Source organism: Pogoniulus pusillus, chromosome 13 (assembly GCF_015220805.1).
Source record: "Pogoniulus pusillus isolate bPogPus1 chromosome 13, bPogPus1.pri, whole genome shotgun sequence".
In the NCBI taxonomy this organism is placed as follows: Eukaryota; Metazoa; Chordata; class Aves; order Piciformes; family Lybiidae; genus Pogoniulus; species Pogoniulus pusillus.
Window position 1 is genome coordinate 28164157 of NC_087276.1, and position 23147 is coordinate 28187303.

General features: G+C 47.4%; 2 protein-coding genes across 3 annotated transcripts in view; one reads left to right on the top strand and one right to left on the bottom strand.

The window, feature by feature from the left end:
• Positions 1-7805, bottom strand: part of DNAAF5 (dynein axonemal assembly factor 5) — a 38158-nt gene extending 30353 nt beyond the window's left edge. For both annotated transcript variants that reach the window (XM_064152720.1, XM_064152719.1), the window contains exons 1-5: positions 7272-7805; positions 6688-6872; positions 5582-5706; positions 4638-4753; positions 38-270 (exon numbers count right to left, since the gene is read on the bottom strand). In XM_064152720.1, the coding sequence (XP_064008790.1) occupies positions 38-270; positions 4638-4753; positions 5582-5706; positions 6688-6872; positions 7272-7803 (1191 nt within the window). In that variant the 5' untranslated portion in view covers positions 7804-7805. The remainder of the gene's footprint in view (positions 1-37; positions 271-4637; positions 4754-5581; positions 5707-6687; positions 6873-7271) is intronic.
• Positions 7806-10691: 2886 nt separating this feature from the next.
• The window catches only part of PRKAR1B (protein kinase cAMP-dependent type I regulatory subunit beta), a 161789-nt gene continuing 149333 nt past the window's right edge, over positions 10692-23147 (top strand). Inside the window, exons 1-2 of the mRNA XM_064153732.1 lie at positions 10692-10919; positions 11786-11969. Of these exons, the coding sequence (XP_064009802.1) occupies positions 11793-11969 (177 nt within the window). The 5' untranslated portion in view covers positions 10692-10919; positions 11786-11792. The remainder of the gene's footprint in view (positions 10920-11785; positions 11970-23147) is intronic.

Sequence of the window (23147 nt, forward strand, 5' to 3'; positions counted from 1 at the left end):
TCAGTGTACCACAGATGCTTTCACAGATAAAACTTACATTTTGAACCACTTCTCTTTCTTCATCCAAGCATGCTTGGTACAAAGTTCTAAGCAGTAGCTCCATGTGTTGTGTTATGTGATCCTCTGCATGAAGCAGCAATGTGTGCAGAAGCTGGGATGCTTTTACTCTCGTGCTTTCAAGCCAGTCTGTGATATCATGACTGAGACCTGGAAGAATTTTGCTGAGGTTTCTTGACACAAGTTCTCGACAACCTAGTCCTGGTCGAGTCACTAGAAGAAAATGAACAAACACAAACCAAAAACAAATATCAAAGGAAAAGCCAAAAACATTCTAATCATCAGAAAAGTTTAAGGGCTTCAGACTAGGAGCTATAGGAGTCTGCTTCAGCATGGAACAAAATATTCCAAACACTGCTGAGGAATTTACCTGCAGAAGCTGCCTTTCTTTAATATGTATTACTGCGATGGTTTGGGAGTTACCTGTCCCCCCCACTCATATGAAATCATCCAGACTAGAATCAGCCAGCTGGAAGTTCAGGAATGAAGCTTTATATTCACAGCTTAGCACAATATACAAGCAGACAGTTACAATATCTACAGCTATTGACAGAAATATACAAGTTAAAAGTAATACAGAAACACAACAGCCCTCCCAGAAACCGGAGTCCCCAGAAGGGGCTCCCAACCACCCTTCCACCTTCTTTCCACCCCTCTACTTTATCCCAGAGTCTGCCTTACGTTCAAGGTGAGTTTAGAGGATCAGCAAGGGGAGTTAGAAGCAGAATGATTAGTTACACAGATCCAAGCAGAAGGGAAACACACACTTGGAGAGACAGAGACACACACACACTGTCTTATTTATGTTGGTGTTCTAGTTTTTATACACCTCAGCGAGCCTATGAGTGAAGCAGACATCACCCTTGTTTTCTTTTCACAGCCTATCACCTAATTTTTCTCTAATCTAATTAAAATATTCCAATTAGCCTCAAACTAGTACAATGACTAGTACAATTGCCAGTGCAAAATCTAAACTCCATACAGCTCTCTCAAACTGTTTGTACATACTACTGAACGGCGATTTAGATTATGTGTTTTAAAATGTTTACAGAAATGGAAAAGAGACCTTAAAGTTTATAAGGCATTATCCACTTTGGAAAACACAGCTTGAGAATTCCTTTTTAATTTTAATAGCATTATCAATTTAAAAAAAATAAACTGAAATGCAAAGAGACAAAACAGAAGAAAGACTTCTGCACCGAACGTGCTTGTACAAAGACAGATTGAAAAGCTGTTCTCTGAGAACCACCATTTCATAATTGCCACTCAGGATGCTCACATCATGTTTAAAGAAAGAAGTGTTATTCATTATGAGGTGTCAAAAGAAACCAAATGTGAGAGTGCATTTCTTATTTCTGGTACAAAGTTCTCAAAGACTAACTTGTCTCAGGGTATTTTCCCACTTTGCCCCTTGTACCTATAAATGCTACAAAGAAAATGGACTAAAGTGATATGAAGAACACAAAAGGCTTATAGAAATGCCTATAAAAAAGAATAAAATTCAGGCATCAAGCTGTTTCTTTGGTTTTGGGTTGTTTTTTTTTGTCAATGAAGGATAACATTTTGGATCAAGAAAGCTGACAATGAATAGCAAAAGGTCAAATAAAGAAATCAGCTTGAGACAGCAAATACAGGCTGGCATCCTATTTGACCTGAGGCAGAATTTTGTTTCAGGAATTTGGACAATTCTTTATCAGCAGTTCCTTCATTTCAGATGTTCAAATGCAGGCATTTATCCCTGTAGCTACTTCTGTCAAAGACTTCCCTGCTATAAACTGTCTGCACCTGTATCCTAAGGCAATGACTGCTTTTGCTCAATGGAAAGCTGGTTGGATGACACCAGGTATGAGGGCTAGCTCTATTCTTCCTCTGACCTGCAATATCTGTCATCGTGAGATCAAAGCACAGTGAGGGCTCATATGTCAGCTCCATTAGCTTGAAAGTTGGACAAAGACAGCTAAGTAAAACCCACTGTAAAGTCATAATTGTACAAAGATATCCCTGGACATGAAATATGTCAGAAGAAATAGCAACAAAGTGCTAAAATACACTAGTTAAAAAAAACTAACAAATGTTGGTGAAGGGGAAACAGAGGGGAAGGACACATAATGAGAACTCATCCATATATAGTCTGTGGTAGAACAGCTTGAAAATAAGGTATACAAGTACCTGTGATAAAGCTCCAAATCTGTACCATTAAAGTAGCAAATAATTCTTTCCTTTCATTGTCCCTCTCTTTTGTCACATAAACTTTGGTTGTTAATAACACATATAATTTGGAAGTAAAGATAAGCAGCAGGAAAATCTATTGTAAAGTCATCATTAACTCAGGATTTGAGTCCAAAATCAGTTAAGTTCTTTAAAATATTCTTTAGTTGTGTGTCTATATACATGTGTGTGTACATATGTCATATTTAAGTCTTAACTGCATCATTCTACCAAGCCAGATGCATGAAAAGTCAGTAAATGCAGGGCTGGAACGTTGCCCATATTCCTGAAGTACATTTAAAGTGCTAAGAAGATTATTTTTATAAGTACATATAATTTAATTATAAAGTAATTGATAGATGTCTCTTTCTGACAGTGAAAAAATCAAACACTGGACACACACACACACACACACTTCCCAACACACACCTAGAGAAAACTGAACAAGGTAAACCAAAACCTCTGCCAGGCACCACAAGAAGACCTGGTTTCAGGGAAGGAGCACTCCAGTCTGCCTCGTACCTCAACCACATAGAAAGGATTAGTGCCATGGTTTAGTTAATTAGAAGGGTTAGGTGATAGGTTGGACTTGATGATCTTGGAGGTCTTTTCCAGCCTGGTTAATTCTCTGATTCTGTGAAGGAAACCCTACTAGCAACATAAATGGTAACAATTATTGCAAGGACTGGCACATGAAGCCTTTTATGACCTTCACTGTATCACTGTCATCACAAAGTAAGTGACTGAAGCTTAGACACTCAACTTCATCAGTTTATGTATATTAAAAAATTCTCTAACTGCCAAAAAAAGAAATATGCCTCTGCCATCACTAGTGGAAGTAAAAGCATTCTTTAGCCTTTACAAAGCCCTGAAGCAATATATATGAAATAAGGAAGGGGGGGGGGGGGGAAAGGAAAGGATAACAGATCAACTTGCCTGTCTTCAAAGCTAAACAGCTCTGTCAAACCAGTCACCATTATGAAGTGTTTCCCCTTTCATTCAGGCATTACTGAGTAAAACAACTTTGAAGGGAGGAAAAAAACCCCAGAAAAGTGTAATTTCAAAGAAGAAAGGACTCCGGAACCCACTGTCAGGGAAAGAATTTTGCTGCTGGGTATTCTGTGATATGATTGTCATGTAGGCACAAGCCAAGCATGAACCTGTTCTTTCACACCAAAAGAGTTTTTGTTCTGTTAAATATGAGTATAGAAATCAATAAATGACCCATTTAAACCTTCTCGCTCATCAACATCCATAGGCAGATTTTTAAACATTAACTTTATGAACCTGAGACAGGAAACAAACTTCAAGCTACTACAAACATAACATTTTAAAGCTGCCTATAAATCATATGGTGTTAAAAAGTAATCTACTCATGCTGCATTGAGTGTGTAAAATAGAGGAAATTATTGTTTCTGTTCCCACATTCTTCATGTACATTGGCAGATTTTAGTCACCATTCCAGTGTCTCACAAAGAAGTCCGAAATCATTTCAGTTCAGTTTTATCTTCCATGCCAATTCAAGTGACCATTAATGCTGTGCTTGTTCTCATTATTCAAGGACTCACACATTCCTCCACCTTGCCTTCCCTTTGGCCACCTCTCTGCCCATTCTCCACCTGGGTGCTGGCTAACACATAATTTCCTGCTGCTGTGCATTATTGCTTTAGCTCTTTCTCAGCACAGGTATTTTCATTTAGTCTTTCTGAAAATGCATTTTGGGATTAATGTAAAAATTTCATGTAGTTATTAAACATTTTTTAAATTTAACATAATTGATTATATATATATATGTGAGACATCTACATGTATCTACATCAGCCCTAAATAGAATCATAGAATCATAGAATCAAGCAGGCTGGAAGAGACCTCCAAGATCAACCAGTCCAACCTAGCACCCAGCCCTATCCAATCAACCAGACCATGGCACTAAGTGCCTCAGACAGGCTTTGCTTCAACACCTCCAGGGATGGTGACTCCACCACCTCCCTGGGCAGCCCATTCCAATGCCAATCACTCTATCTGACAACAACTTCCTCCTAACATCCAGCCTAGACCTCCCCTGCCACAGCTTGAGACTGTGTCCCCTTGTTCTGTTGCTGGTTGCCTGGCAGAAGAGCCCAACCCCACCTGGCTACAGCCTCCCTTCAGGTAGTTGTAGACAGCAATGAGCTCTGCCCTGAGCCTCCTCTTCTGCAGGCTGCACACCCCCAGCTCCCTTAGCCTCTCCTCATAAGGCTTGTGTTATGCTAATATGTTAGCTAATACTACATGTGGTAATGAATATTACACATCCTGCTCTGCTATCATTACTGTAATGCAGCTTTTGTGATCATTCAGGAAGTCAAACTCACTTTCAGTACAACACTTACCTCCTTGAGGATAATGTAAAGGTGAAACACTAAAATCCATTTTATCTTTCAGATCTTCTTCATTCTCTTTCTCCCACTGCAAGCCTATCTTTTCCCAGTAAGTCCAAGCCTGTTTCCTAGACATAAAATAAGAATTTTATACCATCATGCCCCCAAAATAAAAAAAGTTTGCAATTTCAAACCAAGACTTCTCTGGAATCTTTGGCTTCTAAAATTCAGATGTAAGAATGGGAAGCATTCCTGCCATTTAACCTAGGCACAGTAACATGAGAGTTGATGGTTCTTTTGCACTTAGTGGATGAAGATCACTTCTTCCATAGGATCATAATCATAGAATCAAGCAGGTTGGAAGAGACCTCCAAGATCAACCAGGCCAACCTAGCACCCAGCCCTGGCCAGTCAAACAGACCATGGCACTAAGTGCCTCATCTAGGCTTTGCCTGAACACCTCCAGGGACAGCACCTCCACCACCTCCCTGGGCAGCCCATTCCAATGCCAATCACTCTCTCTGTCAACAACTTCCTCCTAACATCCAGCCTAGACCTCCCCTGGCACAGCTTGAGACTGTGTCCCCTTCTTCTATTGCTGGCTGCTTACGACAAGAGCCCAACCCCACCTGGCTACAGCCTCCCATTAGGTAGTTGTAGACAGCAATGAGGTCTGCCCTGAGCCTCCTCTTGCCAGGCTAAACAACCCCAGCTCCCTCAGCCTCTCCCCATGCAGTTTGTGTTCTAGGCCTCTCACCAGCTTTGTCACCCTTCTCTAGATAATTCCATCTATGCCTACTTCTGTCTTCATCTCTCTCATGCTTACTTGAACATAGCATAAAAGAACAATACCACAAAAGCTACTGAAGGCAGTGCTGTCATTTTGGGCTAACAAAACAACAGCTACACAGGGGGAAAGAAAACAAAGAGAAAAGAAGAAAAACCATTCTGCTTACGTATTTTCAGGAATTTCATCACTGAAGCTGCCAAGTAGCAAGGGGATGAGCTTGTGAAAATAGGAGTATCTATCTCGTAGGTGCAACAACCACTCTCCAACGACAGCTGTCACAGCGTGCCGAACCTACGTGGATAAAAAAAGACCATTTAAGATGTGGCAGGGAGACACAAGAAAGAAAAAGAAAAAAACCCTATTTGCTTTTGGATATAAGGTTTGGTCAAGGGCATCAACAGTCTCAAAAGAAATTACAAGAACCCAAGATTTCCTCCCTTTCACCAAGCATCCTAAGGAATACGCAAGATGTGGTGATGCTCCCTCTTGTGTTCTTACTGTGGCTTAGTTACTGTTGACTGTAGTACAAAAGCATGTTTTTGAGAGGAAACACGAGACAGACCTAAGTCATGGTTAATACCTGAGAATGTAAGAAATATACATTTCTCTCACATCTGAAACTTTTCAGGCACTTCTCCAGAAGAAGGAGGGGAAAAAAGGCAAGTAAGGCAGGGAAGGTAAGGAAATCAAGGAAGGCAAGACAAAAAAAGTCAAGAAAAAGAAAGGCAAGAAAGGAAAGAAAGGCATGAAAGGCAGGCAAGGCAAGAAAAGAAAGAAAGGCAGGAAAGGCAAGAAAGGCTGGAAAGGCAAGAAAGGAAAGAAAGGCAAGAAATGCAAAGGAAAGAAAGGCAGGAAAGGCAAGAAATGTAAAGCAAAGAAAGGCAGGAAAGGCAAGGAAAGAAGGCAGGAAAGGCAAGAAATGCAAAGGAAAGAAAGGCAGGAAAGGCAAGAAAGGAAAGAAGGCAGGAAAGGCAAGAAAGGCAAGAAGGCAGGAAAGGCAAGAAAGGCAGGAAAGGCAAGAAATGCAAGGAAGGAAAGAAAGGCAGGAAAGGCAAGGAAGGAAAGAAAGGCAGGAAAGGCAAGAAAGGAAAGAAAGGCAAGAAAAGAAAGAAAGGCAAGAAGAGAAAGAAAGGCAAGAAAGGCAGGAAAGGCAAGAAAGGAAAGAAAGGCAAGAAAAGCAGGAAAGGCAAGAAATGCAAGGAAGGCAAGAAAGGAAAGAAAGAAAGGAAAGAAAAGAAAGAAAGGCAAGAAAGGAAAGAAAAGAAGCCACACCTTGGGAATATCATCAAATAATCTCTGGGCCAGATGGGACAGAACATCATCCACAGACTTTCCATTTCCAAACTGTATCACTGCTCCAGTAGCTTGAATTACGTCAACACGAACTCTGTAGTGCTGGTGTGAAATTGTTTGCATCAGGGGTTTTATCAGTGATTCTGACTGCATATGGAAGTGCTCTGTTAGGGCAGAAAGACAAATGTCAACCATGCCTTCCTCTGTGTGGGTGACAGATCTTGGGTAACATGATGTCTGTAACACTATCAACAGCAGCCTGATTAACCTCGCTGCTTTTAAGTCACATGCAGCTGTGACATTAGCTCACATGTACTCCCCCAACTTTCTCCCCACATGCAATGGCTCAGCACCCATCTCTGTCATGGTTCTTCTCCAATGGATCCTGAGGATCAGACATGCAAAGTGAACCACTGAGGGTGTGTGCTGCTTCTCAACTCTTATCTCTTCTGATTGCATACCTGTAACCACCTACCAGTCTCTACTTCAACCCCTGTCCCCTCAAGGAGTGCAGGGTTACATTAGTCTGCCACTCCCCTCCTTTGCCCAACCCTGGGCCCCACCTGGCATGGCCTGGGTGCAGGCCACGGCGCACCGGCAGCTTTCGCGCCTGACCTCGGCATAGTGGTCGAGGAGGGTGACCTGGAGGATGCGGATAACCTCGCTGAGGTAGGGGACCATGGCGACCCCGCAGCGCTGCAGCAGGAGGCTCAGGAGCTGGACGAGGCCGAGGCGCAGCTCCTCGCTGGGCTCAAAGCCCTGGGGCGGGCAGAGGCGCTGGACCAGGGCCGGCAGAAGGACGGGCAGAGCCTCGCCGGGCCGCTCTCCGTGGCTAAGCCCATGGCAGAGGAGCTGGAGAGCGAGCTCCCGGCACCGCTCCGCCGTGTCCCCCACCAGGCAGCGTGCCAGCGGCCGCACCAGCTGCGCCCCGAAAACCTCCTGCACCACGGCGCCCGAGAGCGGCTTCTCCTGCAGCTCGGCCCGGATGGTCTCCAGCGCTCGCAGCCGAGCCGTCCGGCTGCAACCGGACTCCTGCAGGCAGCCCAGGGGCCGGGCCAAGGCCTGCGCCAGCTCGGCCGCAGCGGCCGCCGCCATGCTCCCCCGTCGCCACGGAAGTGCGGCAGCGTTGCTAGGGACGCGCGCGGCGTTTGCGACGGCAGGAGAGCGCTTTCCGGCGGCAGCGGAGCGCCTGACGGCAGCTGGCGGTGCCGCCGCTGTGCGGCTGCGGGCGGCGGGGCGCGGGGTGGGGGCAGCTTCGCTTTCGCTGTGTGTCCGCAGCACTGAGGCGAAATCCCGGGCCTCACAGCAGAGCCCCGAGGGGCAGGGTGGTAGTTTCAGCAAGTGCAACAGCGACCAGCAGGAGAGGGACCGGTTATTTGTGTCAGGCCGTAGGTGGCAGCGGGGTTGAGGGGACAGGCGAAGCACCGCAGCAGGAGCTTCCGAACCGGACCACTTGAGCGGAGCTCAACTGGGTGGGTGGGCAGAGGCCAAGGGGATGAGATTGAACAAGGCCAACTGCAGGGTTCTGCATTTTGGCCGCAACAACCCCAAGCAGCACTAAAGGCTGGGGCCAGAGTGGCTGAGAGCAGCCAGGCAGAGAGGGAGCTGGGGGTACTGGTAGAGAGTAGCTGAAGATGAGGCAGCAGTGTGCCCATGTGGGCAGCAGAGCCAATGGCATCCTGGGCTGGATCAGGAACAGTGTGGGCAGCAGGACGAGGGAGGTTATTCTGCCCCTGTGCTCAGCACTGCTCAGGCCACACCTTGAGTACTGTGTCCAGTTCTGGGCTCCTCAATTCAAGAGAGATGTTGAGGTGCTGGAAGGTGTCCAGAGAAGGGCAGCAAGGCTAGTGAGGGGCCTGGAACACAAGCCCTATGAGGAGAGGCTGAGGGAGCTGGGGGTGTGCAGCCTGCAGCAGAGGAGGCTCAGGGCAGAGCTCATTGCTGTCTACAATTACCTGAAGGGACATCGCAGTCAGGTGGGGTTGGGCTCTTCTGCCAGGCAACCAGCAACAGAACAAGGGGACACAGTCTCAAGTTGTGGCAGGGAAAGTACAGGCTGGATGTTAGGAGGAAGTTGCTGGCAGAGAGAGTGATTGGCATTGGAATGGGCTGCCCAGGTGGGTGGTGGAGGCACCGTGCCTGGAGGTGTTGAAGCAAAGCCTGGCTGAGGCACTTAGTGCCATGGTCTGGTTGACTGCCTAGGGCTGGGTGCTAGGTTGGACTGGATGACCTTGGAGGTCTTTTCCAACCTGGTTGATTCTATGATTCTACTCTGGGAACTTTGTAACATTGTTGGCATCACATTTCCCTTGTAATTTTGGGGTTTTTTTTGCTCTGGAGGGATCATTACGGCAATGGCAGAGGCAGGTTTCAGCAGCAGCATTGTATGTTTTGAGTTGTTCATTCATGTTACTTACTGCGTATATACATTCTGCTCATGTTGCTCTTACATGGGCTTTACACAATAAAACATTCTGTGTGCTGTTCTGCTGACTGCAGTCAGCACATCAAACCAAAAGGGTCGTCAGCATCTTTTTTTCTGGACTAATCCTACCTAATTTACAGAGCAATAAAATACAGCACTAATTCAAATTATCCTTTTAAGATAGCCCTGCATTTACCAGTAAGGAGTTTTATGCTGCTCCTAGCTTGACTGTGAACCCTCAGGGTCCTTATTCATCCTTCCTTCTGTAGGAACTCTGTGTGTGAATTCCCTGGGAATAGAGGAACTATTAACATGCGTTGGAGTATTCCTGACAGTGCCTGCTGGCGCCTGGCCCAGCAACAGTGCTGGGCTGTGGCCAAGTCCCAGCTGTGACCACTCATGGGCCTTGCACAGAGCTGCTTCTGGACGCAGTGGCTTTGAGTACTTCAGCGACTAGAGCTAGTGAGATGCCTTTCCCAGCCCTGCCAGGGATGTGGGGTACAACTGGCCTGGTGGCTCATGTGCCAAAAAGGGTGCTGGGGGTGGCCATGCTCTTGCCACGACTCAGCAACCCATCCTTTGTGGCCAGCCTGCCCTTCGTGGCCAGGCCATCATTCTTCATGCTCAGGCCACATTTCATGGCCAGATTATCCTTTGTGGCCAAGCTATGGTCACAGAATCATCAAATGGTTTAGGGTTGGAAGGGACCTCAAAGGTCATCCAGTTCCAACCCCTCACCATCAGCAGGGACACCTCCCACTAGAACAGGTTGCTCAAAGCCTCATCCAACCTGGCCTTGAACACCTCCAGGGTCCTTCAAGGCCAGCCTGTCCTTCATGTCTGTGCCCATTCCCATCCTTCACAGGCCACCTTTCATGGCCAGCCCATCCTTTGTGACCAGGCTATTGCATGGCACGGCCATGCCCATCCTTCATGCTCAGACTCTTGCCCTTCGTGGCCAGCCCATCCTTTGTGACCAGGCTATTGCATGGCACGGCCATGCCCATCCTTCATGCTCAGACTCTTGCCCTCCGTGGCCAGCCCATCCTTTGTGACCAGGCTATTGCATGGCACGGCCATGCCCATCCTTCATGCTCAGACTCTTGCCCTCCGTGGCCAGCCCATCCTTTGTGACCAGGCTATTGTATGGCACGGCCATGCCCATCCTTCATGCTCAGACTCTTGCCCTCCATGGCCAGCCCATCCTTTGTGACCAGGCTATTGCATGGCACGGCCATGCCCATCCTTCATGCTCAGACTCTTGCCCTCCATGGCCAGCCCATCCTTTGTGACCAGGCTATTGCATGGCACGGCCATGCCCATCCTTCACGCTCAGACTCTTGCCCTCCGTGGCCAGCCCATCCTTTGTGACCAGGCCTGCTCTTCAGGGCCAGCCTGTCCTTTGCGGGCAGCCGGTCCGCGGCGTGACGGCTCGGAGCAGCCTGGCCGTGCTCCGCCGCGCCGTGCGGTGCGGTGCGGGCCGGGTCCGTGCTGCCTGTCGCCCGGAGGCGGCGGTAAGGCCGCGCCCGCCGGTGAGTGACGGCGGCGGCACTTCCTGCGGGCGAGCGGCGGCGGCGGCGGGGCCGGAGCCTTTGTGCGGGAGCGGAGGGGTGCGGGAGGAGGGTCCCCGCGGCGCCCCGCGGCCCTGGGCAGGCGGCAGCGAGGGGAGGAAGCGGCGGCGGCGGCGGCTGCGCTGCGCATTCCGGCAGGGGAACCGCTTCCTCTGCCTGCACCGCCGGGGACGCAGAGAGCTGCCACCGCCGTTCATCCGCCTCCAGCCACCCAGGTATTTACCGGCCCCCCGCGGCAGCCCCGCGCTGCCTCCCGCGCTGCCCAGCAGCGCTGGCCGAGCCCAACCGAGCGCGGGGGGGACAGGAAAAGGCCTCTCCGCCAGCCGGGCCCCGGGGGATGCGCTGCCTCCATCGCCGGGGGCCGCCTCCTGGGTACTCTCCAGCTTCCCAGGGCTTGTCCCGGGACCCGCTCCTCGCCGCCCCGCTCGGCCTCTGCCACCCCCGGGGTTCCAGCGCCTCTCGGGGAGGGGAAGTCGGTGCGAAAGCTGCCCTGGCGGTTGTCGGTGGTGCTGGAGCGGCCAGATGCTCGCTGGGGGAAATAAAGCGGCGTTTGGGGCTGTTTTCCCCGCAGTTGCCAGACTTGCCTTTGAGAGGCGATGCCCCCTCCTCTCAATCTGCCCCGGGCCCGGGAAGGGTCGATGGCTGTGAAAAGGGGAGACGTTGCAGTTCAGCAAGAATCCTGTTGCGGGAAGCTGGGTTTGTGATGATGGGCAGGGAGTCCCCGAGGGAATAGGGAACCGAGGCTTTTATGCTGTCATTTCATAGCTGCCGTCGAAACTCATTACCTTGCGTGATTAATTGCACCGCTACTCCCAAAGGTTGACTGCTGTCCTGGAGTTAAAATGCTGGTTGTGTATTTACTGCTGTGTTGATCCTACAAAGATGCCACAGTTCAGCGTTTCCATGCACAACCCCAGAACGTTAAAACGTTTGGAATTTCCAGCTCTCCAGCAGGCAACAGCCAATATTAAAGTATCTTAGCTCCTTGCTCCTTCAGATCTCTCTGACAATTGATTTGGGCGCCGTCTCTCAGGTCTGTCTTGCACCATTTTCTTACCTAGCTTTGTTTTCTGTTTACAAGCCTGAAGATGGCTGCTGCTTCTTCCTGCAATGTGGAAGAAGATGAGAGCCTGAAGGGATGTGAACTCTACGTGCAGAAGCACAACATCCAACAGATACTGAAAGAATGCATCGTGAACCTCTGCATCGCAAAGCCAGAGCGACCTATGAAGTTCCTCAGGGAACACTTTGAGAAATTAGAAAAGGTCAGTGGTTTTCAGGTGGCTTTCAGTTTCTTCTTTGTGAACTGAAAAAAAAAAACAAAGAAAGATTGTTTTGGAAGTTTCGTGTGTTTTGACACATCTGCCTTTCAGCATAATAGATTATCAGGCTGTTGTTAAAATCCAGGCTGTTAGGAGAAAAAACACAGTCCTTTATTTGCTGCAACGAAGCTGGTGAGGGGTCTGGAGCACAGCCCTGTGAGGAGAGGCTGAGGGAGCTGGGGGTGTGCAGCCTGCAGAAGAGGAGGCTCAGGGCAGACTTTATTGCTGTCTACAGCTACCTGAAGGGAGGCTGTAGCCAGGTGGGGTTGGGCTCTTCTGCCAGGCAAGCAGCAAGAGAACAAGGGGACACAGTCCCAAGCTGTGCAAGGAGAGATCTAGGCTGGATGTTAGGTGGAAGTTGTTGTCAGAGAGAGTGATTGGCATTGGAATGGGCTGCCCAGGGAGGTGGTGGAGTCACTGTCCCTGGAGGTGTTGAAGCAAAGCCTGGCTGAGGCACTTAGTGCCATGGTCTGGTTGATTGTCTAGGTCTGGGTGCTAGGTTGGCCTGGATGATCTTGGAGGTCTCTTCCCACCTGTTTGAGTCTATGAGTCTATGATATCTGCTATGATGATGGCTATTGCATAGAATTTTTTGGTGCATAACACCAAGATGATAATTTCTCATCAAACTGGACTTGTAAAATGCCCCAAAGAGTTAAGCTCATACTTTGTATTATGATATGTAGCACCCTCAACTTTTATCTATGGGAAGAACCTGCCTGCCAGAGCAAAAAAATTATTTTCTCTGTTGCAGAATCAGGTGATGTGATTCTGCCTTCACCTACAACTGAAAAAAATTAGGGAAGCAGCAAATTCTGAAAATCATTAAAGAATTTGCCATTTAATTGTGCTGCTCTCACCTCTCTGCGCTGCTTAACCCAGAATCCTCCAACAGGAGATGCATTCAGAGAGACTCTGTATCCTGGGACTGCCTATAAAAGCAACATAGAAAGGGAAACTTTAAAACATTCCCAGATTCTTAGTGAGTCCTCTGGGTGTGTTTTGCAGGAAGAGTTGTGTGAGCACAGCTTTTCTTCAAGAAAAGACTGGATGAGGCACTTAATGCCATGATCTAGTTGATTAGTGGTCTAGTTGATGTAGTCAACTAGATGTAATACTCAGCACTGGTCAGGCCACATCTTGAGTGCTGTGTCCAATTCTGGGCCCCTCAATTCAAGAGAGATGTTGAGGTGCTGGAAATGTGTCCAGAGAAGGGCGATGGAGCTGGTGAGGGGCCTGGAGCACAGCCCTGTGAGGAGAGGCTGAGGGAGCTGAGGGTGTGCAGCTTGCAGAAGAGGAGGCTCAGGGCAGAGCTCATTGCTGTCTGCAACTCCCTGAAGGGAGGCTGTAGCCAGGTGGGGTTGGGCTCTTCTCCCAGGCAAGCAGCAACAGAACAAGGGGACAGAGTCTCAAGTTGTGTCAGGGGAGGTCTAGGCTGGTTGTGAGGAGGAAGTTGTTGTCAGAGAGAGTGATTGGCATTGGAATGGGCTGCCCAGGGAGGTGGTGGAGTTGCTGTCCCTGGAGGTGTTCAAGGAAAGACTGGATGAGGCACTTAGTGCCATGGTCTGGTTGATTGGACAGGGCTGGGTGCTAGGTTGGAATGTATGATCTTGGAGGTCTCTTCCAACCTGCTTGATTCTGTGATTCTCTGGGGATGGAATTCCTCCAGAAATAAATGGGAGCAGAGGGCTGAAAGATGTTGGTTGTACAAGCCCTTGTCTCCCAGGTATTTATATACTTAGAGAAGATTATTTTTTAACTTTATAGGGTTAATATCTGAGTTTTATGTATCTTTTTCCTTCTAGAGGTAGAATTTTGTAAGGACAGAGGAAGAACAAAAATAACTAGTGAGTAATATGTAGAGCTGATATATTCCAGGTGGTAAAAGCATTTTATACATCTCATTGTCTGCTTTGCAGGAACATTTTTCATAAGCAAACACATGCCAAATTTGTGTAGCTTAAAAAAAGCCTGCATGAGGCACTTAGTGCCATGGTCTAGTTGACTGGATAAGGCTGGGTGGTAGTTTGGCCTGGATGATCTTGGAGGTCTCTTCCAACCTGATTGATTCTGTGATTCTATGAAAAAACAACCCAAGAAATATTGCATTTTGGTGGAAGCTCAGTAAGAATGCCTGGAACATCAGGGAGGGTTAGGAAGTGCAAGATGATTTTTAGTTGTAATGCTTATTATGGGGAAAAAAAATCTTAGTTCTTCATATTTTAAACTTCTGAGAGCAAAAGCTCTTTTCAGGAGAGTTAAATCTGCTGTGTTTCCTTTATTGTCTTATGAATTGGTTGCTACCTCAATGTGGCACATCCCTGGGTGTTTTTAAGGGCAGGGTGTATATGGCTCTGGGCAACCTGATCTAGTGGAAGGTGTCCTGGCCCTTGGCAGGGGTGTTGGAATGAGGTGATGCTTGAGATCTCTTCCAACCCAGACAACTCTGTGATTCTGTCTGAAATTCTGGACTTTCTGGAAAGAAAGAGAAACATAATTTCTAAAGGAAAAAGATCTTAAGTTTGAAGGCTTTAGGGTGCTTCTTGAGCCTTCCAGCACTGTAATTGTTGTTCCTTCAGCAGTTTAAGTTGCTTGCCCGACCATTTCTGAGGACTTTATTGAAGTGAATTGCACTGTGGAGGATTTTCTGCTGTAGAACAGTATTTTGGCTGGGTCTCTTGTATAATAAGAGTGCAAGGAAGGCATGTAAAGATAGAATAAAACTCATTGTAGTATTTCTCTGTTTTTAGAGGACATTTGGCATACGTGGATACTCTGAAGAATCCTAATGGAATTGTGAAATTAGCAACAAAAGCCCAATGAGGAGAGGCTGAGGGAGCTGGGGGTGTGCAGCTTGCAGAAGAGGAGGCTCAGGGCAGAGCTCATTGCTGTCTGCAGCTCCCTGAGGGGAGGCTGTAGCCAGGTGGGGTTGGGCTCTGCTGCCAGGCAAGCAGCAGCAGAAGAAGGGGACAGAGTGTGAAGTTGTGGCAGGGGAGGTCTAGGCTGGATGTGAGGAGGAAGTTGTTGTCAGAGAGAGTGATTGGCATTGGAATGGGCTGCCCAGGGAGGTGGTGGAGTCACTGTCCCTGCAGGTGTTGAAGCCAAGCCTGGCTGAGGCACTTAGTGCCATGGTCTGGTTGATTGGCCAGGGCTGGGTGCTAGGTTGGGCTGGCTGATCTTGGAGGTCTCTTCTAACCTGGTTGATTCCATGATTCTATTCTATGATTCTATGATTTACTCTTAGCTCATTTGATTTTGATGCTATGGAGAGGAGTGAAAATTGTTTGGTTTAAGCACAATTTTCTAGACAAAGTCATGCATTTCTCCACCTAACCATGGTATTTTGGGGCTTATTTTCCAAACTCATTAAAACAGTCAACACGTTCCACTGAAGAGAATAACAGTTTATCTCTCAAAAAGTCATGTAGGCAGTTTTGAGATGAAGTGTGGAATATTTTTCAAGTGGTTAAAAAAAGCAGCTTATGGAAAACCTTTAGAGCTGTATCGACATTAATGTACTGGAGCTGTCTTAGAGGTGAATACTCAACCCCCTCTTGTTTAATTCTTGAATGTGCCTCATCAAATCAACTCAGAAAACCAGGATTTATTATCACATGCAAGATCAAACCAAATAATAGAATCACAGAATCACATTGGAAGGGAGCTCAGAGATCATCTACTGCAACCTCCCCACCACAGACAGGGATGCCTCTCAACTAGATTCAGCCAGCCTGGCTTCAACACCCCAGGGAGAAGGTATCCACAACCTCCCTGACCAACCTATTCCAAAGTCCCACCACCCTTGCACTGAATAACTTCTTCCTAAGATCCAGTCTAACCCTACCTTCTGCCCTCCAGAGGGACCTGGACAAGCTGGAGAGGTGGGTCCAGGTCAACGTTATGATGTGCAACAAGGCCTGAATGCACTTGGGTCAGTGCAATCCCAAGTACAGCTCCAGGCTGGGTGGGGAATGGCTGAGAGCAGCCCTGAGGAAAACGCCCTGGGGGTCTGGGGTGATGCAAAGCTCAACAGGAGCCTGCAGTGTGAGTGCAGCCCAGACACAACCCTGTGCTGGGCTGCAGCAAGAGAAGTGTGGGCACAGGGCAAGGGAGGGGATTCTGCCCCTTGGCTCTGCTCTCCTCACACCCCACCTGCAGTCCTGGGTGCAGTTCTGGAGCCCCCAGCACAAGAAGGACATGAAACTGCTGGAACCAGTCCAGAGGAGGCCATGAAGGTGCTCAGAGGGCTGCAGTAGCTCTGCTCTGAGGACAGGCTAATAGAGTTGGGGCTCTGCAGCCTGGAGAAGAGAAGGCCTTGGAGTGGCCTTCCAGTAGCTGAAGGGGGCTACAGGAGGGCTGTGGAGGGACTATTGACAAGGCCTTGTAATTACAGGAACAGGGGTAATGGGTTTAAACTGTCAGAGGGAAGATTCAAACTGGATGTTAGGAAGAAGTTATTTCAAGTAAAGGTGGTGAGACACTGGCACAGGTTGCCCAGGGAGGTTGTGGCTGCTCCCTCCCTGGAGATTTTCAAGGCCAGGTTGGATGAGACCTTGAGTTACCTGTTCTAGTGGGAGGTGTCCTTGCCTATGGCAGGGGGTTGGAACTCGATGATCTTTGAGGTCACTTCCAACCTAAACCATTCTGTGTTTCTGCCCTCTCTCATAAATGCTTTTCACCATAACTTCTGATGACAGCAGAGTTAGGCACATGGCCTTCAGCCTACATGTGTACTGCTAAATGAAGAAGGTCCAGGGACTGACCCTTGACCCCCTGACACTAAGTGGCCCCACTTAAAATTCCCAGGTCTGTCACATCTAGGAGCAGGTTTGTTTTGGCAGGAGTCAGTATGAGCAGGTGAGAACAGAGCCAGAGAATGAGCTAATGGTTGAAGGATGTGGACTGTCTTGGGCTAGCATTCAGGTCCCTGGCTGGCCTGGTTTGGATTTTGTAGTGTAGACATGGCCTGGGAGGGCTGTAAAGTGAAAACATGAAGAAGTACTTCTGAATCAAGTGCTCAAGATTGAGGTTTCATGTTTGACTCTGCAGTCAGTGTTTTCAGAGAGGAGGCTGAGGGAGCTGGGGGTGTGCAGCCTGCAGCAGAGGAGGCTCAGGGCAGAGCTCATTGCTGTCTACAACTACCTGAAGGGAGGCTGTAGCCAGGTGGGGTTGGGCTCTTCTGCCAGGCAAGGAGCAGCAGAAGAAGGGGGGGGGACACAGTCTGAAGTTGTGGCAAGGGAGGTCTAGTCTGGATGTTAGGAGGAAGTTGTTGTCAGAGAGAGTGATTGGCATTGGAATGGGCTGCCCAGGGAGGTGATGGAGTCACCATCCCTGGAGGTGTTGAAGCCAAGCCTGGATGAGGCACTTAGTGCCATGGTCTGGTTGATTGGCCAGGGCTGGGTGCTAGGTTGGCCTGGATGCTCTTGGAGGTCGCTTCCAACCTGCTTGATTCCATGATTCTATGATTCTGTGGTTCTATGACTGTTTTGCCTTAAGATGCCTGTAGTTGCTGGGAATCAGCCTAGATTTCTATCTTGGGAAGTTCACAAGTCAGTTTTCCTGTGGTGTGACCTACAAAGTGACATCTACTCTGATCACTGCAACTGTTGCTTTGTGAAAAATCTGTAGCATTCCACTGAGCACAGAAAAGAGCTGGAAACAATTCAGGTACCTGAGATTCTAAAAAAACCCCAACAACCCACAACAAACTATGGAATGTTTTCTTTTGAATACTTTGTTTGACATTTCCCTGTGACTGTATAGAACTTCTTGTTGGTGGATGAGGTGAGGAAAACCTTTCCCTTAGGGGTATTAATTGGCTCTTTTAGAGTGGGGGAATAGTTTTAGGTGAGAAACTGTGGCATTATTCCAGCAGCTGGAACGAGATGCTGTTTACCTGAGGACTAAAGAAAAGCACAGAAGAAGAAAAAGCAGGGAACCTATCTTTTATCTCAGTTTCTTACATAATGTAAAGATGTTAATTACTTAGAAGTTACAGGCAGAGCCTTGTACCTTCAGCTATACTGAGGCTGCAAAGCTTTCATCAGTGTCAGGCTCTTTAGTGCCATGATTACGTGATCAAAGGTGGAGTTTTCTTGCCAGGCTAAGCTAGACTGTTCAGCAGGAGAAAAAATAATATGAAGAGCACAATTAATGAAGAAAATGGCACAGAAGAAGAGGAAGAGGAGAATTGATGTAGAGAATGGCACAGAGGGAGAGCAGAACTGATGAAGATAATGGCATGCAAGAAGAGGAAGAGTAGAACTGATGAAGAGAATGACAGGAAAGAAGAGGAAGAGCAGAACTGCTGAAGAGAATGGCACAGAAGAAGAGGAAGAGCAGAACTGCTGAAGAGAATGGCACAGAAGAAGAGGAAGAGCAGAACTGATGAAGAGAATGGCACAGAAGAAGAGGAAGAGCAGAACTGCTGAAGAGAATGGCACAGAGAAAGAGGAAGAGCAGAACTGCTGAAGAGAATGGCACAGAGAAAGAGGAAGAGCAGAACTGATGAAGAGAATGGCACAGAATAGGAAGAGTAGAAATGATGAAGAGAATGGCACAGAGGAAGAGCAGAACTGCTGAAGAGAATGGCACAGAATAGGAAGAGTAGAAATGATGAAGAGAATGGCACAGAGGAAGAGCAGAACTGCTGAAGAGAATGGCACAGAATAGGAAGAGTAGAAATGATGAAGAGAATGGCACAGAGGAAGAGCAGAACTGATGAAGAGAATGGCACAGAATAGGAAGAGTAGAAATGATGAAGAGAATGGCACAGAGGAAGAGCAGAACTGCTGAAGAGAATGGCACAGAATAGGAAGAGTAGAAATGATGAAGAGAATGGCACAGAGGAAGAGGAAGAGCAGAACTGCTGAAGAGAACGTCACAGAATAGGAAGAGTAGAAATGATGAAGAGAATGGCACAGAGGAAGAGCAGAACTGATGAAGAGAATGGCACAGAGGAAGAGGAAGAGCAGAACTGATGAAGAGAACGTCACAGAATAGGAAGAGTAGAAATGATGAAGAGAATGGCACAGAGGAAGAGCAGAACTGATGAAGAGAACGTCACAGAATAGGAAGAGTAGAAATGATGAAGAGAACGGCACGGGAGAAGAGAAAGCAGCAGGAGCCTGCAGGATGTGTTGAGGCACCACTAAACACTTAGAAGCCGATTTGCATGCAGTGTATGTCAGAGCAGAAGCTTTGCAGGCTGAGCCAGGTGGTCTTTGCTGCTGCGTTCTGGACCTGAGCTCTCTCCTGCTCCCTTCTGTTGTCCTTGCGCATGCTGACCTTACCGTCTTGTATGGCCGCGGCTTGCCCCTGGTTTTATGAAGCCAAGGTGATGCTGCATGTCTTTAGGTCCTATCTGAAAAGGTAGTTTTGGTTAAGCCTGAGCTCTGTAGTTAAATAGAGCAAGGTGCGCTTGTCTGCGTGGCTCCACCTGGTGGTACTAGGCAGTACTGCACACACTCCTGCTCAGTAGCACAAAGGCGTTTGGTGACAGGTTTGCTCTATCTAGCACTGAGAGGAACTGTTTAGTAAGCTACAAATTCATTCACTGGGAGTCAAATCCATTTTGTTTATTTATCATAAAGAGTTTCTGAACCAAAGCTATTTGAGCATCAGCCTTTTCTTCCATATTAGTCTCTCCCAGCGTTTAGAATCATAGAATCATAGAATCAGCCAGGTTGGAAGAGACCTCCAAGCTCATCCAGTCCAACCTAGCACCCAGCCCTAGCCAGTCGACTAGACCATGGCACTAAGTGCCTCATCCAGGCTTTTACTTTTTTGTCACAAGAACAATCAATAATTTCTGGCCAAAACATTGGAATTAATTCTTGTAAGCACAGTTAGGAGCTCTGATAAGGTGGGGGAGAGCTTATGGATTGGAAGGAAAATCCTGCAGAGGAAAAGCTATCCCAAAAATGCCTTAACTAAGCAGTTTGATAAAGGCTGATATAAGTATTTCTGTATCTTTCAAAGCTTTCAAAACAGTTGGGTGGTATTTGCTCTGTGTTCAGAAATGTTGCTAAAGCATGTGGGAACATACCTGAGCTACCTGAGATGCTGATAGCAACACAGTGGTGGGAGCACTGCTGTGCAACTGTGGTTCTGAGTAGACTTGGGCAGCCTCTGCTCCTGTCACTCCTCAGATATCAGTACCAGAGAGAGATGGATGAAAATCAGCTCTGGTCAGACCTCTGTGATTGCTGTAGTCAGCCACAGCAGTATTATAAGAGGTGACAATCTTCTTGGAAGAGGTAAAGGAAGAACTGTGTGAATTTTTAAGTCTGCTTAGGTGAGCTTTCCTAAACACAGGAGGTTTAGAGAAAGGTGGAGGATGAAGGGGCTAAGAGTGGAAAGAGGAAAAAAAGGCTTGACCTAAGAAGAGGAAAATGCCTATAAATGAAGAAATACCCTTGCAAATTTGTGCAGAACATGTTAGAGCATCACTGAGCTCTCTGTTTATTCTGTGTGTCTACAACTGTGAGTAGCTTTCTTGGTCTCAGAATCAAAAGTTAACAAAAATGAGGAGGGAAGTCTGTCTGGATGTCATCCTGGTTTCACATCTCAACTTATCATGTTTTAAATTCATCAGGGCACTTCACCCATGTTAATCTTTAAGCAATTAAATGGTTGTAAAGAAACAAGTTTGTAGTGGGCTTTGAGCACATGAATGTAATACCCTGCCAAATTCTTGGGAAGTAAAAAATGGTGCTGGGCCAGGCACTGTCTGGTGGCAGATTTCACTTGATCACAACAGGCTGTGGGAATGCTCTTGAGTCTAATGAGCCTTTGCAGGTAGGAACAGGCACATACCCATGTTTGCTCCCAGTTGACTACAGCCTTTTATAAGCTCCCTAATAGATGTAGGGCTCCTCAAGCTTTATTTTACTGATTAATGTTTGAAAAAAGAGTTGACCCAAGCTAAATCCTGCCTGTCTTGTAGTCTGTGGCTGCAGAAGTGGCTGAGTACCTACTGCCCTGCTTGTCTGAGCCCAGCAGATCCTTCACTAATCTTTTGAGAGGCCAGTCAGACTGCAGAGTAACTCTCCTCCAACAAGGTAAAACTCCATGCTGAGGAATGTGAGCACTTTGAGGCTGTATCCCTGCAATTCCTCCTCTTTCTCTGTGTTTTGTAGTCATCATAGCATCAAAGCAAAGTGCTGACAGCTACTGGCCCTTTCCATTACAGATGATTGCTCAGCCAAGGCAAGGCAGGAGCTTTTTTGAAAGGCATTAAATTATCTTCAAAATCATTTCCTTTATTCACTTTCAGTTGGTGGAGGTGAGTTGAGAAGCAGAGGTAGTTACTTTTTTTCTCTGTTCCTACAGTAATTGTTTTAAACTGAAGGACAGGCTGAATAGGAAGGGTAGTAAGGAGAAAGGCTGTAAAAATGATGCAAATCAAACCAAATTTCCAGTATGAGGATGAATTTTGGCTTTCCTCTTGTTTTTTTGCTTAGTTTTCAAGTAGAACCTTGCTGATGTTATCTTAAATGCAGAAAAAAGAGATGACTCCTTATTTTAGAGCATCTTTGTACTGCTCAGACTGGGGACAGAGTGGCTGAGAGCAGCCAAGCAGAAAGGGACCTGGGGGTGCTAATAGATAGTAGCTGAAGATGAGGCAGCAGTGTGCCCAGGTGGGCAGCAGAGCCAATGCATCCTGGGCTGGCTCAGGAGCAGTGTGGCCAGCAGGACAAGGGAGGTTATTCTGCTCCTGTGCTCATCACTGGCCAGGCTACACCTTGAGTGCTCTGTCCAGTTCTGGGCTCCTCAATTGAAGAGAGATGTTGAGGTGCTGGAAGGTGTCCAGAGAAGGGCAGCAAGGCTGGTGAGGGGCCTGGAGCAGAGCCCTGTGAGGAGAGGCTGAGGGAGCTGGGGGTGTGCAGCCTGGAGAAGAGGAGGCTCAGGGCAGAGCTCATTGCTGTCTACAACTCCCTGAAGGGAGGCTGTAGCCAGGTGGGGTTGGTCTCTTCTGCCAGGCAAGCAGCAACAGAACAAGGGGACAGAGTGTCAAGTTGTGTCAGGGGAGGTCTAGGGTGGATGTGAGGAGGAAGTTGTTGTCAGAGAGAGTGATTGGCATTGGAATGGGCTGCCCAGGGAGGTGGTGGAGTCGCTGTGCCTGGAGGTGCTGAAGCCAAGCCTGGATGAGGCACTTAGTGCCATGGTCTGGTTGATTGGCCAGGGCTGGGTGCTAGGTTGGTCTGGATGATCTTGGAAGTCTCTTCCAATCTGGTTGATTCTGTGACTTTAGGCACATAGGATGGATTTGAGGTTGTCTGACTGGACATCAAGGAAGACTGAGTGCAGAGCTGCAGTTTTCACAGCAGCTTTAAGATTATTTGAGATTTGACTTCGTTTAAATTAAGAAAAGGTCTTTAGATTTTGAGATGCCACTGGCAGAATTAATTGCTTTTGGTGTGCTCTGCTGAGGTCCCTGGCTCTGTGGTTGCAGGCTTGGCAGCCAGTATGGGAGCTGTACCCTAACAGCTTTGCAAGCTCAAGCTGTTGAGGTTCTCAGCTCCTGGAAGCTCAGCCTGCCAGCTCCATCATCCCTGGGCAAGATGTTAGGGAACTGAGAAAGTGAGCTGTGGGAAACTGGAAATAAAAATGCTCCTATAATTATTTTAGCTTGAGTTTATTGGCAAACTGTGAAGAAAAAGCACTTAATGAGCACTAAAGGGTTAAGGGAGGCACATGGATTCTTGCCCAAGCATGCAATACAAGTTAGTATCTAACCTTCCTACCCCTGTGCCAGTGAAGGCATTCGTAGCACATGGAAGTTGTTTAGGGTTTCAAAAATGAATTGCATGTGGAAAGGAGGAGGATAAAACAAAGAGGGGAGAAAAAAAACCCTTAGTGTATATTTAAGGTGGGCAGCCCAGCACAAAGATTTTCATATTTATGTTGACATCAGATAGCTCCTTAGAAAAGAGAATAAATTGAGTAGCATTTCATTGAGGAACAGAAAACATAGAATTGTTTTAGAGACAATTTCTGAAAGGACTGAGGGAATGCAGGAGTTTTAGTAACCATCCTTGCTGGCAACAGCACTTTTGATCTAAGGACATCAGAGTGCTTGCAAAAGAAGTGTTTTGTGGAGTAAAATGGCATATCAGC